The sequence below is a fragment of the Scyliorhinus torazame genome, chromosome 10 (assembly GCF_047496885.1).
Source record: "Scyliorhinus torazame isolate Kashiwa2021f chromosome 10, sScyTor2.1, whole genome shotgun sequence".
Taxonomy (NCBI): domain Eukaryota; kingdom Metazoa; phylum Chordata; class Chondrichthyes; order Carcharhiniformes; family Scyliorhinidae; genus Scyliorhinus; species Scyliorhinus torazame.
The window spans coordinates 228,914,201-228,928,981 of NC_092716.1; the positions used below are offsets into that span (position 1 = coordinate 228,914,201).

General features: G+C 50.4%; 1 protein-coding gene across 3 annotated transcripts in view; it reads right to left on the bottom strand.

Annotated features, from left to right (window-relative positions):
- Positions 1 to 14,781, bottom strand: part of LOC140384641 (uncharacterized) — a 508,791-nt gene that overhangs the window by 252,129 nt on the left and 241,881 nt on the right. For 2 of the 3 annotated variants that reach the window (XM_072466529.1, XM_072466528.1), the window contains one exon: positions 1,622 to 1,729. The exons of the other annotated variant lie outside the window; for it this stretch is intronic. In XM_072466529.1, coding sequence (XP_072322630.1) covers positions 1,622 to 1,729 — 108 coding nt within the window. The remainder of the gene's footprint in view (positions 1 to 1,621; positions 1,730 to 14,781) is intronic. 3 annotated transcript variants of the gene reach the window in all.

Consider the following 14,781-nt stretch of genomic DNA (forward strand, 5'->3'; position numbering starts at 1 on the left):
GTATAATCAAAGATCCCTCCCATCCGGTTTACTCACTCTTCCAACTTCTTCCATCGGGCAGGAGATACAGAAGTCTGAGAACATGCACGAACAGACTCAAAAACAGCCTCTTCCCCACTGTTACCAGACTCCCAAATGACCCTCTTATGGACTGACTTCATTAACACTGCACCCTGTATGCTTCATCCGATGCCAGTGCTTATGTAGTTACATTGTATATGTTGTGTTGCCCTATTATGTATTTTCTTTTATTCCCTTTTCTTCTCATGTACTTAATGATCTGTTGAGCTGCTCGCAGAAAAATACTTTTCACTGTACCTCGGTACACTGACAATAAACAAATCCAATCCAATCCAATCCAGAGTGGAGAGCCAAGTCCTAGGTTTTGGAGCCCACAGCCCCCTCAGCCCACAAACAAAAGCACCACGCGGGCAAATGTATTTAATTTGCCGAGATGAACTGTGCAGATTTTGTTCACTTTCAAGGCAGGTTAAAAGGTGGTCAAGATATCCGATGAACAATGTCGGGAATCCCATTTATGTTCATCCTGCTTGCTAATTAAAAGGCCATGGGCGGGATTGTCCGAACCCTGCCGCTCCGACGCCGGCTGCCGTATTATCCGGCGCCGGTTTTCGGGCAGGGGCGGGGTTTACGGCGCGCAGGTCGGGGGCCGTTCGCAACGCCCCGCCCCCCGAAATTCTACGCGCCCCGATGGGCCGAGCCATCGCCGTTTCCTGGCCAGTCCCGCTGGCGTGAAGTGGTCATGGTCCCACATGGCACGACCTGGCCGGCTACGTCAGTCCTCGGGGGGGCACGGGGGGATCCGGCCCCAGGTGGGGGGGGGGGTGCACGGTGGCCTGGCCCGCAGTCGGGGCCCACCGTTTTGCGGGCGAGCCTGTGCCGTGGGGGCACTTTTTCCTTCCGCACTGGCCTCTGTAGGGCTCCAGCACGGCCGGCGCAGAGAAGAACCCCCCCTGCGCATGCGCAGGAACACGCCGGTCGGTCTGTGCATGCACGGAACCACGCTGGCGGTTCTGCGCATGCGCCAACTCGCGCCGGCCCTTTCAGTTTTGGCGAGCCCCCTGCCCACTGTTGGGTGAATACCAGCAGTGGTAGGGTGACACCCTTAAGTGGGCATTAAATGCCCATTTTAGGGCCTCCACTGTCAGCAAGGTAGGAATGCAATCCATGTGTATTCCTGTCATGGACTTAATCAGAGAGAGGCGGGGTGGCAGCAGGGTCCTACCGGCCTGATCTGATCAAATGCCTACCCACCAACTTGCTACAGGAGAGGGCATTAAATTCCATCCTATGTGTCCTTAGCAATAGGTGTATTACAATTGCAATATCACTTCCCTTGTGAAAAAGGTGGAAAGGACGCTTTAAAGCTCAGTGATTGGTGCAATTACATGGAAAGACATTCAAGCAAACTGTACTTTCCTACATGTTTGCATTATTGTGTGAACCAACATTTTTGATTTAACAAGTCAACATTGTCGAACGGAATTCAGAAAGTCCAGTTTGTTGTTCATTGAAGAAGACTGGGGTCAATAAAACGAAAATAAGCTTGGGGATTTTTAACCAACTATTTAACACAGAAACAACCTCCTATATAATTTACCTCATATTTCCCTTCATTCTCCAACTTCAGTTTTTCTAAATCTAATAGCAGTGACCAAATCTGACCCCGAAGCTGTAGTGGGATGCCTTTGTAAATTCTACGGATCATCTGAAATAAAAACACAAACCAGTGTTACCCTTGTCACATGATAATCATGTATGCTTAATTCTATGCCCGTATATCCAATTATCTACATATTATTCATTGGAAACCTGTCTGTTAATCTAAGATATATTTTACTCTGTTATTTAACTAATTTGTTCTAAGTCACTCCAATTTAACAAAACAATTCTTTCTTAATAATACACAATGCAAAATATTCTTAAATCACCAAATACAAATTTTAAGCACAATTCAGCGGACTTGAATCAAAGTCCGCTGAACAGCGCACTGAGCGGGTCTTCTCTGCCCTTATTCAACTGCACTTTGCCGTTTATTTGGCCTCGGCAAGGAACTCCCCGTCAAGGCCATTCTTTAAATACAACCATTTTTTTTTTTTAACAAACAATTCTATTGAGGTATTTTAGGCATATAGAAAAAGTGACATTGTACAGTACAAAAAAAAAGTCAAGACACAAATTAAACATAGTGCAAACCACGGCTCTGTTCACGCAAGGACCTGCCTCAATATCCCCCTACTCTACTCTACACTAGCAGCCCCCCCCCCCCCCCCCCCACCGCTTACTCCTCTGCGAAGAAGTCAATAAATGGCTGCCACCTTCGGGCGAACCCTAATAGCGAACCTCTCAAGGCGAACTTGACTTTCTCTAGGCCAAGAAAGCTCGCCATGTCCGATAGCCATACCACAGCCCTCGAGGGCTTTGAGTCCCTCCATGCTAACAGTATTCATCGCCGGGCTACCAGGGAAGCAAAGGCCAGAACGTCGGCCTCTCCCTCTTTCTGGACTCCCGTGTCCTCCGAAACTCCAAAGATTGCCACCTCAGGGCTCATTACCACCCCAGTTTTCAATACCCGGGACATGACATCTGCGAATCCCTGCCAGTACCCCTGAGTTTAGGGCACGACCAGAACATGTGTACATGGTTAGCCGGCCCTCCGGCGCATCTAGCACACTTGTCCTCCAGCCCAAAGAATTTGCTCATCCGGGCCACCGTCATGTGGGCCCAGTGCATGACCTTAAACTGGATCAGGCTGAGCCTGGCACATGTTGCGGTCGTGTTTACTCTGCTCAGGGCTTCTGCCCAGATACCATCCTCCATCTCCCCCTCGAGCTTCTCGTCCCACTTAAGCTTCAGGTCCTCGGTCTGCGTATCCTCAGCTCCCATTAGTTCCTTGGAGACGTCTGAGACTCTACCCTCTCCCACCTCTCCCCTAGAAACTACCCTGTCTTGCCTCCCCTTCGGCGGGAGACGTGGGAAGGACGGCTCCAGTCTGCGTACAAAATCCCGCACCTGTAAGTATCTAAATTTGTTCCCCCTCACCAGCCCAAACTTCTCCTCCATGCTCGGAAAGCTTCCTTCCAGGAACAGATCCCCCATCCTCACAAACCCCGCCCTCCTCCACAGTCGATACCCCCCGTCCATGTTCCCCAGGGCAAATCGGTGGTTGCCGCAGATTGGGGTTCACACCGATGCTCTTACCTCCCCTACATGCCTCCTCCACTGGCCCCAGATCCGAAAAGCTGTCACCACTATCGGGCTGGTGGAGTACTGTGCCGGCGGAAGCGGCAGAGACGCCGTGACCAGGGCTGCTAAGCTAGTGCCCCTGCACGAAACAGCCCCCGTCCGCTCCCAAACCGACCCCGCACCCACCATCCATTTCCTTATCATCGCTATGTTGGCCGCCCAGTAATAGTTGCTGAAGTTCAGCAACGCCAGCCCCCCTTCTCCTCTGTTCCTTTCAAGCATTACCCTCTTCACCCACACGGACAACCCCACCCATACAAATCCCAGAATAATTTTATTCAGCCTCTTAAAGAAGGACCACGGGATAAAGATGGGGAGACACTGAAAAACAAACAAGAACCGCGGGAGAATCGTCATCTTAACAGTCTGCACCCTCCCCGCCAATGACAGTGGAGCACATCCCACCTCCGGACCTCCTCCCTCACTCGTTCCACCAGTCAGGACAGGTTGAGCTTATGCAACTTGCCCCAGTCCCTTGCCACCTGAATCCCCAAATATCGGAAACACTCCCCCACTAGCCTGAACGGCAACTCCTTCAGCCTCCTGCCCCCTCGCCTGAATTACAAACAACTCCCTCTTAGCCATGTTCTGTTTGTATCCGGAGAACCGGCCAAATTCCCTCAGGGTTGCCATGATACCGTCCGTCCCCACCATTGGTCCGATACATATAACAGCAGATTGTCTGCGTATAACAAGACTCTATGTTCCACTCCCCCCCGGACCAGCCCTTTCCAGCCCCTAGAAGCAATTTTCAAAACGGGAGAGACACCACATATTCTTAAAAGTTCTGACATGAGTCCAAACGTCCTCAGCTCATGGCTAGCCGTTGCTTCTTAACGAAGTCCATCGCCTCTTCGGGTTCCTCGAAATAGTGGTGCTGACCCTCATACGTAACCCACAGTCGCGCCGGAAAAAGCAGCCCGAATTTCACCTTGTTTTTACAGTATCTCCTTCACCTGCCTGTAGCCTCCCCTCCTCCTGGCCACCTCAGCGCTCAAATCTTGGTAAACACGCAGGGTGGTATTGCCCCAAATACAGCTTTGCGTGCTTTTTGCCCATTGCAGCACCCGTTCCTTGTCCAGGTACCTGTGAAAGCGTACCGCCATTGCTCGTGGGGGACCCCCCTCATCGCGGCTGCCTCACCTGCACTCTGTGTGCCCCGTCCACCACCGGCAGGCGAGGGAACACCTCGTTCCCCAGCAACTTCTGGAACATACTCTCCACATATGAGGCAGCGTCTAGCCCCTCTGCCCCCTCCGGGAGGCCCACGATTCTCACGTTCTGCTGACGAGATGTGTTGTCCAGGTCCTCCAGCCTTTCCAGAAGCACTTTTTGCTGGTCCCTCAACCTCCAAATCTCCACATCCGCCACCGTTTGAAAGTCAGCCTGCTCCTCCACTGACTTCTCCAACTGCTGGAGCTTCTCAGTCTGATCATCCAGCCTTTTTTCCATTCGGTCAATCAACTTCTGTAGCGGCTCCAAGTTGTCACGCTTCAGAGCCAAAAAGCCCTCCTGCATAGTCTGCAGCAGCTGCTCCACTGTGGGCTGGGCTGTTGACGCCTTGCTCTGCACACCAGCCATGCTGGTCCCTCTCACAGCCCCACTGTGCTCTTACTCGAACACTTCTTCTGCTGTTTACGGTCCCTTCGGCTTCTTAGGTCCATACAATTCTGTATGGGTCCTGTGCCTGAGTATTATTGCTTTCCAGTTCCGCGCTCAAAAGCGCAAAAAAGTCAGGGGAAAAGGTCCAAAAGTCCGATCGAAACGAGAGCCACCAAATGTGCGACCTACTCCCTCATAGCCGCCACCGGAAGTCTCAGGACGCCATTTTTAAAGGCAGCCTTGATATTTTGAATTTTCTCTGTGCCCCACCTGTTATGGGCAAGGCCAGCCCCAGTACCCGATCCCTGGCACAGCGAATCTGGCACCTGGGCACTACCAGCCTGGCAATGCCACCTGGGCAGCATTGCCAGGGCACCAGACTGGCAGTGCCAAGATGCCATGGAGCATGCCAGAGTACCACTCTGCCCAGTGCCCAATCACCGGAGGGCGTCAACTCACTAGTGAGACCCCCACCCACCCCCAGTGCCATCACGACTGGTTTACGACTTTGTGAATCAAAGGGCACCCGGTTGAGGCCTCGCTGGGAGGCCGGTGAATCCCGGGCCCCGGGTTAATTTGATGAATTATTATTTAACTGAGCCTAATGGATCATTTAAAAATGCATGCCTGGATTTCGGCCAGCGAAAGTAAAATTCAAATTGCAACGTCTTGCGAGATTCCATTGAATCTCGCGAGATGTTTTGAGCATCGCGAATCTCACGAGAGAACATTCGCGAGATTCAACGGCCTCGTCCTGACATCTTATTGAGGATTACTTACCGCAATGTCTATTCATGAACAGGTATCAAGATGATTTTGTTTGTTTTTTTAAACTTGAATTATATACTTTTTGAAATTTCACTTTTTTTGTGCCAATTTTCCCTTTTTTAATTCTTTCATGGGATGTGTGTCGTTGACAAGGCATATTTGTTGCCTATCCCAATTCCCTAAAGACATTACTGAACAACAATTTGTAGTGACAATAAATTCATGATCGCCATTATTGAAACTAGCTTTTGAATTCCAGATTATTAATGGAATTTAAGTTCCATCAGCTGCTGAGGTGGGCTCTGAAACCTTGTCCCCAGAACATTAGCCTGGGCCTTTGGATTACTAGGCCAGTGAAATTAACAGTATGCCACCACCTCCCCATTACATGTTGTAGTCTGGAGCTATGGATAGTGATGGTAGAGGCTGTATTTTTCTTTCCATCACATGGCTGACCAGAAATATTTCCTGCTCCTCTCACCTGCCTATGACGTATGCCACGTTACAAACTCACGATCATTGGCCATCAAACCCTGAAATACGACTCAAATCCAGAGCTTCCCCACAAAGTTGGAATGCTCCTGACACAAGACCTCCTTTCTTCCTGAAGGATTTGTTCCATAATTATCAACAATATTTAATCCAAGTAACTGCTGGTATGCTCAGAACACACAGGGCAAGGGTTAGGCTAATCACTGGAGCTTAAGCTGTGACAAAGACCATTATTGAAGGGGCAGAGCAATAGCAATGAAGAAGTAGAATAATTATGCTTATCCTGGTGTCCAAGGGATGCCAAGTTGATTTGCCCAAGCACATCCCATGAACAATTAATACAAAATTATTTCTTTGTAGATCAATAACTGGTTTTAAATCTTCAGATTTCCAAACGATAGATAAGCCAGCAAGAAATGACTGACTTGCTTTTTTTGCAAAGCAGTCATTTGCATCAGAGGAAAACGTGACATTTTGAAATGCAACAAAGTAAAAACTGATACATATATCTGTAGAAATCTCATAATGTTCTTTTGGCTGGGTGAGATATAACTGGGCAATCAGGAGGCACTTAGTTGATAGTCCAATTTGTATCGAGGTGATGCAATTCTTCTAAGTGCTCAACTAACTGATCTTTTTTTTTAAAATTGTTTTTATTCAAGTTTTTCTTGAACAAAATTTTACATAACCAATAACAAAAAGGAGAAAATTTAACAAACAGATGGTTATAGTCCATTTACCAAAGAAGAGTATACATTCCATACACAGTTCCCCAACAATTAAGGGCTATGGAGAGAGCGGGTAAATGGAGTTGAAATCAGCCATGATTGAATGGTGGAGTGGACTCGATGGGCCGAATGGCCTTACTTCCGCTCCTATGTCTTATGGTCTTAACAATCCCCCCCCCCCCCCGGATTGCTGCTGCTGCTGACCTTTCAACGTTCTGCCAGAAAGTCAAGGAACGGCTGCCACCGCCTGGAGAACCCCAGCAAGGACCCTCTCAAGGCAAACTTAATCCTCTCAAGACTGAGATACCCAGCCATGTCACTAACCCAGGTCTCTACACTCGGGGGCTTCGAGTCCCCTCACATTAACAAGATCCGTCTCCGGGCTACCAGGGAGGCAGAGGCCAGGACGTCGGTCTCCTTCGCTTCCTGCACTCCCGGATCTTCCGACATCCCAAAAACCGCGAACTCCAGATTCGGCTTTTCCCGAGCGTCCAAGACCTTGTCCATAGCCTTTGCAAAGCCCTGCCAGAATTCTTTAAGCGCCGGGCATGCCCAGAACATCTGGACACGGTTTGCTGGGCACCCTGAGCATCTCGCACACCTGTCCTCCACCCCAAAGAACTTGCTCATTCTCGCTGTCGTCATGTGTGCCCGGTGGACCACTTTAAACTGAAATAGGCTAAGCCTGGCACAAGATGAGGAGGAATTAACCCTGCCTAGGGCATCAGCCCACAGGCCCTCATCCAGCTCCACGCCCAGCTCCTCCTCCCACTTGCCCTTCAGCTCCTCCGTCGAGACTTCCTCTGCCTCCTGCAGTTCTTGGTATATGTCTGACACCTTACCCTCCCCTACCCAGATGCCAGAGACCACCCTGTCCTATATCCTGCCGGGGGTGGGGGGGGGGAGTAGCAGGAATGCCACCACCTGTTTCTTCAGAAAAGCGCGGACTTGGAGGTATCTAAAGGCAATCCCCGGGGGCAGACTAAATTTCTCCTCTAGCGCCTTCAGGCTAGGAAAAGTCCCATTTATAAACAGGTCCCCCATCCTTTTGATACCGGCCCTATGCCAACTTTGAAACCCTCCGTCTATCTTGCTCGGAACAAATCTATGATTATGCCATATCGGGGTCCAGACTGAGGCCCCCTCCTCCTTCCTGTGCCTCCTCCACTGACCCCAGATCCTCAGTACTGCCGTCACCACCGGGCTTGTGGTGTACCGTGCCGGCGAGAACGGCAGCGGTGCCGTTATCAGTGCCCCTAAGCTGGTGTCCTCGCATGACGCCGCCTCTAGCCACTTCCATGCCGCCCCCTCGTCCATTACCCATTTCCTAATCATCGCTATATTAGCCACCCAGTAATAACTGTGCTCTAAGAACAGCCTTTTAACTCACGGGGTCTTGTTTGCCCACACAAATCCCATGATAATCCTGTTCACCCGCTTTGGGGATGAAGATGGGAAGGCACTGGAAGACGAACAGAAACCTGGGAAGGACCGTCATTTTCACGGACTGCACCCTACCCGCCAGGGAAAGCGGGAGCATGTCCCACCTTTTGAAGTCTTCCTCCATCTGCTCTACCAGCCGAGATAGATTGAGCTTGTGTAGGGCATCCCAATTTCTAGCCACCTGTATACCCAGGTACCGAAAGCTCCTCTCCACCCTCTTGAGCGGGAGCTCCCCCAGTCTCTCCTCCTGGCCCTTCGCATGGTTCACAAATAGCTCACTTTTCCCACGTTCAACTTGTATCCCGAGAAACTCCTGAAGTCCTTTAGGATCCGCATGACCTCCCTCATCCCCACTAGCGGGTCCAAAATATACAGGAGCAGGTCGTCTGCGTAGAGCGAAACACGATGCTCCTCCACCAAAACACGATGCTCCCGAACCAGCCCCCTCCAGTTTCTTGACGTCCTCAACGCCATGGCCAATGGCTCAATTTCCAGGGCAAATAGCAGCGGGGACAGGGGGCACCCCTGCCTCGTCCCTCCGGAAATACTCCGACCTCAGTTGGCTCGTGGACACATTTTCTACGGGAGCCTGGTACAGTAGTTTGACCCACCCTATGTATTCCTCACCACATCCAAATCTACTTAACGCTTCCCATAGGTACTCCCACTCCACCCGATCATTGGCTTTCTCCGCATCCATTGCAGCCACTACTTCTTGTGTCCCCTCCTTCTGAGGGCATCATAATAATGTTTAGGAGCCTCCGCACGTTCATGTTCAATTGCCTGCCCTTGTCGAACCCTGTCTGATCCTAGTCAATCACCCCCGGGACACAGTCCTCTATTCTGGTGGCCAAGATCTTAGCCAGCAGTTTGGCAGCTACATTTAGGAGCGATATCGGCCTGGAGGACCCACACTGCAACGGATCCTTGTCCTGCTTAAGGATGAGCGAGATCGAAGCGCGCGACATCGATGGGGGGAGGGTTCCCCTCTCCTTTGCCTCGTTAAAGGTTCTTAGCAGGTGTGGGCTCAGCAGCTCCGAGAATTTATTGTAGAATTCTAAGGGTAACCGTCCGGTCCCGGGGCCTTGCCCGACTGCATATTCTCCAAGCCCTTAACTAGCTCCTCCAACTCAATCGGGGCCCCCAATCCCTCCACCAGTTCCTCGTCCACCCTTGGGAACCTCAATTGGTCCATAAATTGCTTCATCCTTTCCCTCCCCTCCGGGGGCTCTGACTCATACAACTTGCAGTAGAACTCCCTGAAGACTTTGTTGATCTCTTCTGGGCTCAGGACCATGTTACCCCCCTTATCCCTAACTCCCCCAATTTCCCTGGCCTCCTCCCTCCTTCGAAGTTGGTGCGCCAGCATCCTACTCGCTTTCTCCCCATATTCATATACTGCCCCTTTCACCTTCCTCAGCTGTGCCTCTGCTTTCCCTGTGGTCAGCAGGTCAAACTCCACCTGCAAACTCCGGCACTCCTTTAGCAGCCCCTCCTCGGGGGTCTCCGCGTACCTCCTGTCTACCCTGAGTATCTCTCCCACTAACCTCTCCCTCTCCGCCCTATCCTTCTCTCTGTGGGATCTGATAGAGATTAACTCCCCTCTAATAACTGCCTTAAAGGCCTCCCAGACCGTAGTCACTGTTACCTCTCCCGTATCGTTTGTTGTCACATAGTTTTGGATGACCCTCCTAATCAGCCCACAGACCTCCTCATCCGCCAACAGTCCCATGTCCAATCTCCAGAGGGCGCTGCCCTCTCTCCACCCCCAGTCTCAAGTCCGCCCAGTGCGGAGCATGGTCCGGGACCGCAATGGCCGAGCCCCTCAACCCCTGGGATTAGCGCCCTACTCAACACGAAAAAATCAATCCGAGTGTACACTTTATGCACGTGGGAGAAGAAAGAGAACTCCTTCGCCCTTGGCCGAGCGGATCTCCATGGATCCACTCCCACCATCTGGTCCATGAAACCCCTCAGGACCTTGGCCACTGCTGGACTCCTCCCCGACCTGGACTTAGACCGGTCCAGGGCCGGGTCGAAGTCCCCCCCCCCATTATCAAATTGTTTGACTCCAAGTCCGGTATTTTACTCAGCATGCGCTTCATGAATTCCGCGTCATCCCAATTCGGGGCATAAACGTTCACGAGCACCACCCGGGCCCCCTGTAGCTTACCACTCACCATAATGTACCTGCCCCCTTTGTCTGCCACAATACTTCCCACCTCAAATGCCACCCGTTTGCTTACCAGGATTGCAACCCCCCTGGTCTTTGCGTCCAACCCCGAGTGGAACACCTGGCCCACCCACCCCTTCCTCAGCCCAGTTTGGTCAGCGAGTTTTAAGTGCGTCTCCTGTAGCATGGCTACGTCTGCCTTTAATTCCTTTAAGTGCGAGAACACGCGGGCCCTTTTGACCGGCGCGTTTAAGCCCCTTACATTCCACGTGATCAGCCTGGTCGCGGGGTTGACCCCCCCCCCTCCCCCTGCCGACTAGCCATCTCCTTTTTTCACCCAGCCACGTGCCCGCGTCCCCCGCTCACTCAAGCCCTCCAGCCGGAGGCTCTCCGTCCCGACTCTCCGTCTGTTCCCGAAAGTTGGCTCCCCTTCAGCCAGCAAAGTAACATCCCATCCCCCCCCCCAACCCCTCAATCCCCATCACCAATGTCAAGCCCCCACTTAACACTAACTCGCCCCCCATTGCACTTCCGTAAGTCAGCTGACCCCGGCCGCTCCCGCCTCTACCTCCAATCCTACTGTTGTCTCCTTCCTCCCCTCCCCCACAGGGTAAGAGAGAGAGAGCCACCCCATTCTTCCCGTGCAACAAGGAAAAGAAAAAAGAAAGGAAAAAAAAAAAACACCGAACGAACTCCGGGCGTTGCCCCGAAAAACAAACAACCCCCCCCCCCCCACCTGCCCTAACTGACAGGCCAATCTCCCCCTTCTGCAGGGTGGCTCCGCGAAAGCAGAGAGCTGGCAAAGGACCCCGAGGGCAAAAACAAAGAGAGAACGGGGCAAACCAACATAACATAGCCCCCTCCAGCCGCCTCACCAGTCCCCATACAACTTACACTCTGCTTCCAATCTTACATTAGGACAGCACCCGGTTACACCTCTTCACCCAGGCGTTCCAACAACGTGCAGCTGTCCATTAGTTCAAGTCCAACTTCTCATTCTTAATGAATGTCCACACCTCGTCCGGCGTATCAAAGTAGTGGTGCCGACCTTGGTACATGACCCACAGCCTCGCCGGATGTAGCAGCCCGAACCTCACCCCTTTGTTGTGGAGGGCCGGGTTGAATCCCACACGCCTCTTAGCCAGATCTGCTCCCCAGTCCTGGTAAATTTGAATCTCACAGTTCTCCCATTTACTGCTTCGCTCCTTCTTTGCCCACTCAGGACACGTTCCTTGTCTGTGAAGCGGTGGAATCTTATCACCATAGCCCTCGGCGGTTCGTTCACCCTAGGCTTCCTTGCCAGGACTCTGTGCGCCCCGTCCAGTTCCAGGGGCCACGGGAAGGCCCCCGCGCCCATCAGCGACCCCAGCATCGTGGTCACAAATGCGCTCGCATTCGACCCCTCTGCGCCTTCGGGGAGGCCCAGGACTCGCAGGTTCTGCCTCCTCGACCTATTTTCAAGGTCTTCCAGTTTCTCCTGCCATCTTTTGTGCAGGGCCTCGTGTGCCTCCACCCTGACCGCCAGGCCCAAGATCTCATCCTCATTTCCAGAGACCTTTTTTTCCACCTCTTTGATCGCCTTCTCCTGCATCTTCTACGTCTCCACCATCCTTTCCATGGAAGCCTTCATAGGGACCAGCATCTCCGTCTTGAGCTCTGTGAAGCAGCGTCTCAGGAACTCCTGCTGCTCCCGTGACCACTGTGCCTACGCCTCCTGGTCCGTGCCGGCTGCCATTTTGTCATTTCGTGCCCGTTCCCCTCGTTTCACCGATTTAGCCTTCTTTACTGCCCCACTCCTGGTCCACTCCATACAGCGCTGAGGGGAGCCTCACCAGCGTTTACTGCCCCACCGGGGATCGCCGCCAAAGAGCAGCTAAAGGTCCGTTAACGGGCCGAAATGTCCGATCTCGGCAGGAGCTGCCGAACGTGCGACCCACCCGGGCATGGCCGCAACCGGAAGTTCCAACTTATCTTCTAACCATATCAAGGTGCCTAATGAACCCAAAAGTGGACGTGTAAAGTGTCTTTGGTAAAGTGCCAAAGCCCTTTGAGCTTTAATTTTTCAATTAATAAGGCTTGAATCCCACCCATTTAAATGAGTGTACACTTCCCACTATCTATTCTAACCTGCATCTGTCTTAAGTAAATTATTAAAAAATAAATTTATAGCACGAAGGCGCAGTGGTTAGCACTGCTGCCTCACAGTGCTGAGGACCCGGGTTCGATCCTGGCCCTGGGTCACTGTCTGTGTGGACTTTGCACGCTCTGCCCATGTTTGCGTGGGTCTCACCCCCACAACCCAGAGGTGTGCAGGCTGGGTGGATTGGCCACGCTAAATTGCCGTTTAATTGGAAACAAAGAATTGGGGTGCAACGGTAGCACAGTGGTTAGCACTGTTGCTTCACAGCGCCAGGCACCCACGTTCGATTCCCGCTTGGGTCATTGTCTATGCGGAGTCTGCACATTCTCCCCGTGTCTCCGTGAGTTTCCTCCGGGTGCTCCGGTTTCCTTCCACAAGTCCTGAAAGACATGTCATTAGGTCAATTGGACATTCTGAATTCTCCCTCCGTGTACCCGAACAGGCGCTGGGGTGTAGCAACTAGAGGATTTTCACAGTAACTTCATTGAAGTGTTAATGTAAGCATACTTGTGACACTGATAAAGATTATTTGAATTTTTAAAAAAAATTATAGTTCACACATCTGAAAGGGTAGTTGCCTGGTCAGGAATGGGAATTCATGGATGTTTTGTGTATTCAAGAGATACTCAGAGAAAGGATTTCTGGTCCTTTTGAGGATTAGCCTCAGATCTCCCATATGTTTGCTGATAGCAACAGATAGCAACAGTCCTTCGAATCGATTCTATTACGAGATGCCCCAGAGGTCATCCTGCAAAGTATACCAGGGCAGCACAAATCTACACATGTGCAGGATTTCGTCCACAGTTAGCACCCAATGCATAGACTGCATAAATATGTACGAGCAAAGTGTCATAGTCGCTCTGGGCCGACGGGGTGTGAATGATCATCTTCCCCGTGGTCCTTGAGGAGTACGAGCTCCCCCACTAGGAGTGGGGGATCTCTAATAACCTTTGTATAAAAGGTCAGCCAGTAAGACACTGGCCAGATCAGGAACCCGGTAGGGATCTACCGGCAGTGTACATATCGTGTTTTAAATAAAACTATATTTCTGTATTTTACTTGGTGTGGATTCCCCGTGTCCTTAATAAAAAAAGGGCTCTAACAAAATCAACCAGAGTCTAATTAGTCAATTTTTTAAAAATCAAAAATTAATAAAGTAATTTTTATGTCATATCTCAAAGAAGTGTCATGGAAAAAACAGAAAAATAAACTGACATGCCATGCATTTTGAGAATTGTTTGTTTTTATTCCACTATTCAGTTTATCTTTTTATCTCATGAAGTTATTTAGCCTTTCACGAATGTGTAATTTACTTCAAACCACTTGAATGAATAAAATTACATTATATTACCTTTGCAGACACAAAAAAGTAATGGATTTTCCAGAGAGTTATCATCACTGCATGTGAGCTTCACATAAGCTTTAATAATTCTATAAGGATATAGCAGCAATTTATTTCAGGTTGCTGTTCAGAAACATGGAAAGAAGCTAACAGCTTGTTTCTACTAATGTGATTTAGCCAAGCAAAAAAAGAGATTGGAAAATTACATCAAATATAGACATGTTGATATAACTATCCAGTTGCAGCTCTTTCAGGTCAAACCATCTTATGCAAAGTTTATATAATGATTCAGGAGACCTGAGGAAGAAGGTTCACTTAGGTTTATTATAAACTTAAAGGTTAATGCCGCTATCGCGGCATACAACAATAGGATCCCAGTTGGGGACTAACGAGTGCTGGTCCCGGTTCGGCCTGGTATTTAAAGGGCTAAGTAACAAGTCCCAGCTAGGTAGACCTCCACCCACTAGCGAGGAAACCCATATTCTATGAGTCCCATGAGGAAATCTATTAGTATATGCCCATGGGCCTCGCGAGGGTTATCACAGTTTCCATACCACAACTTATATTCCCGGAGTTTTTCCATGAAAACCATCAATTATTGATATATTTTTATTCTCTCAAGCTTCCAATTGCGCAACCACCTGTATCAAACTAACATTAAAACAAATCAACTAGTATCAGTTTGTATTTATGCTAAAGACTCTGGCTATTAAATTTACAGAACATAACACTTTTTGAATGAAGTCCTCCAGATCTTCTTCTGAGGAGGATCCACTTCTCGCAGAGGGTGGTGAATTTGTGGAACTCGCTGCCCCATAATGCGGTG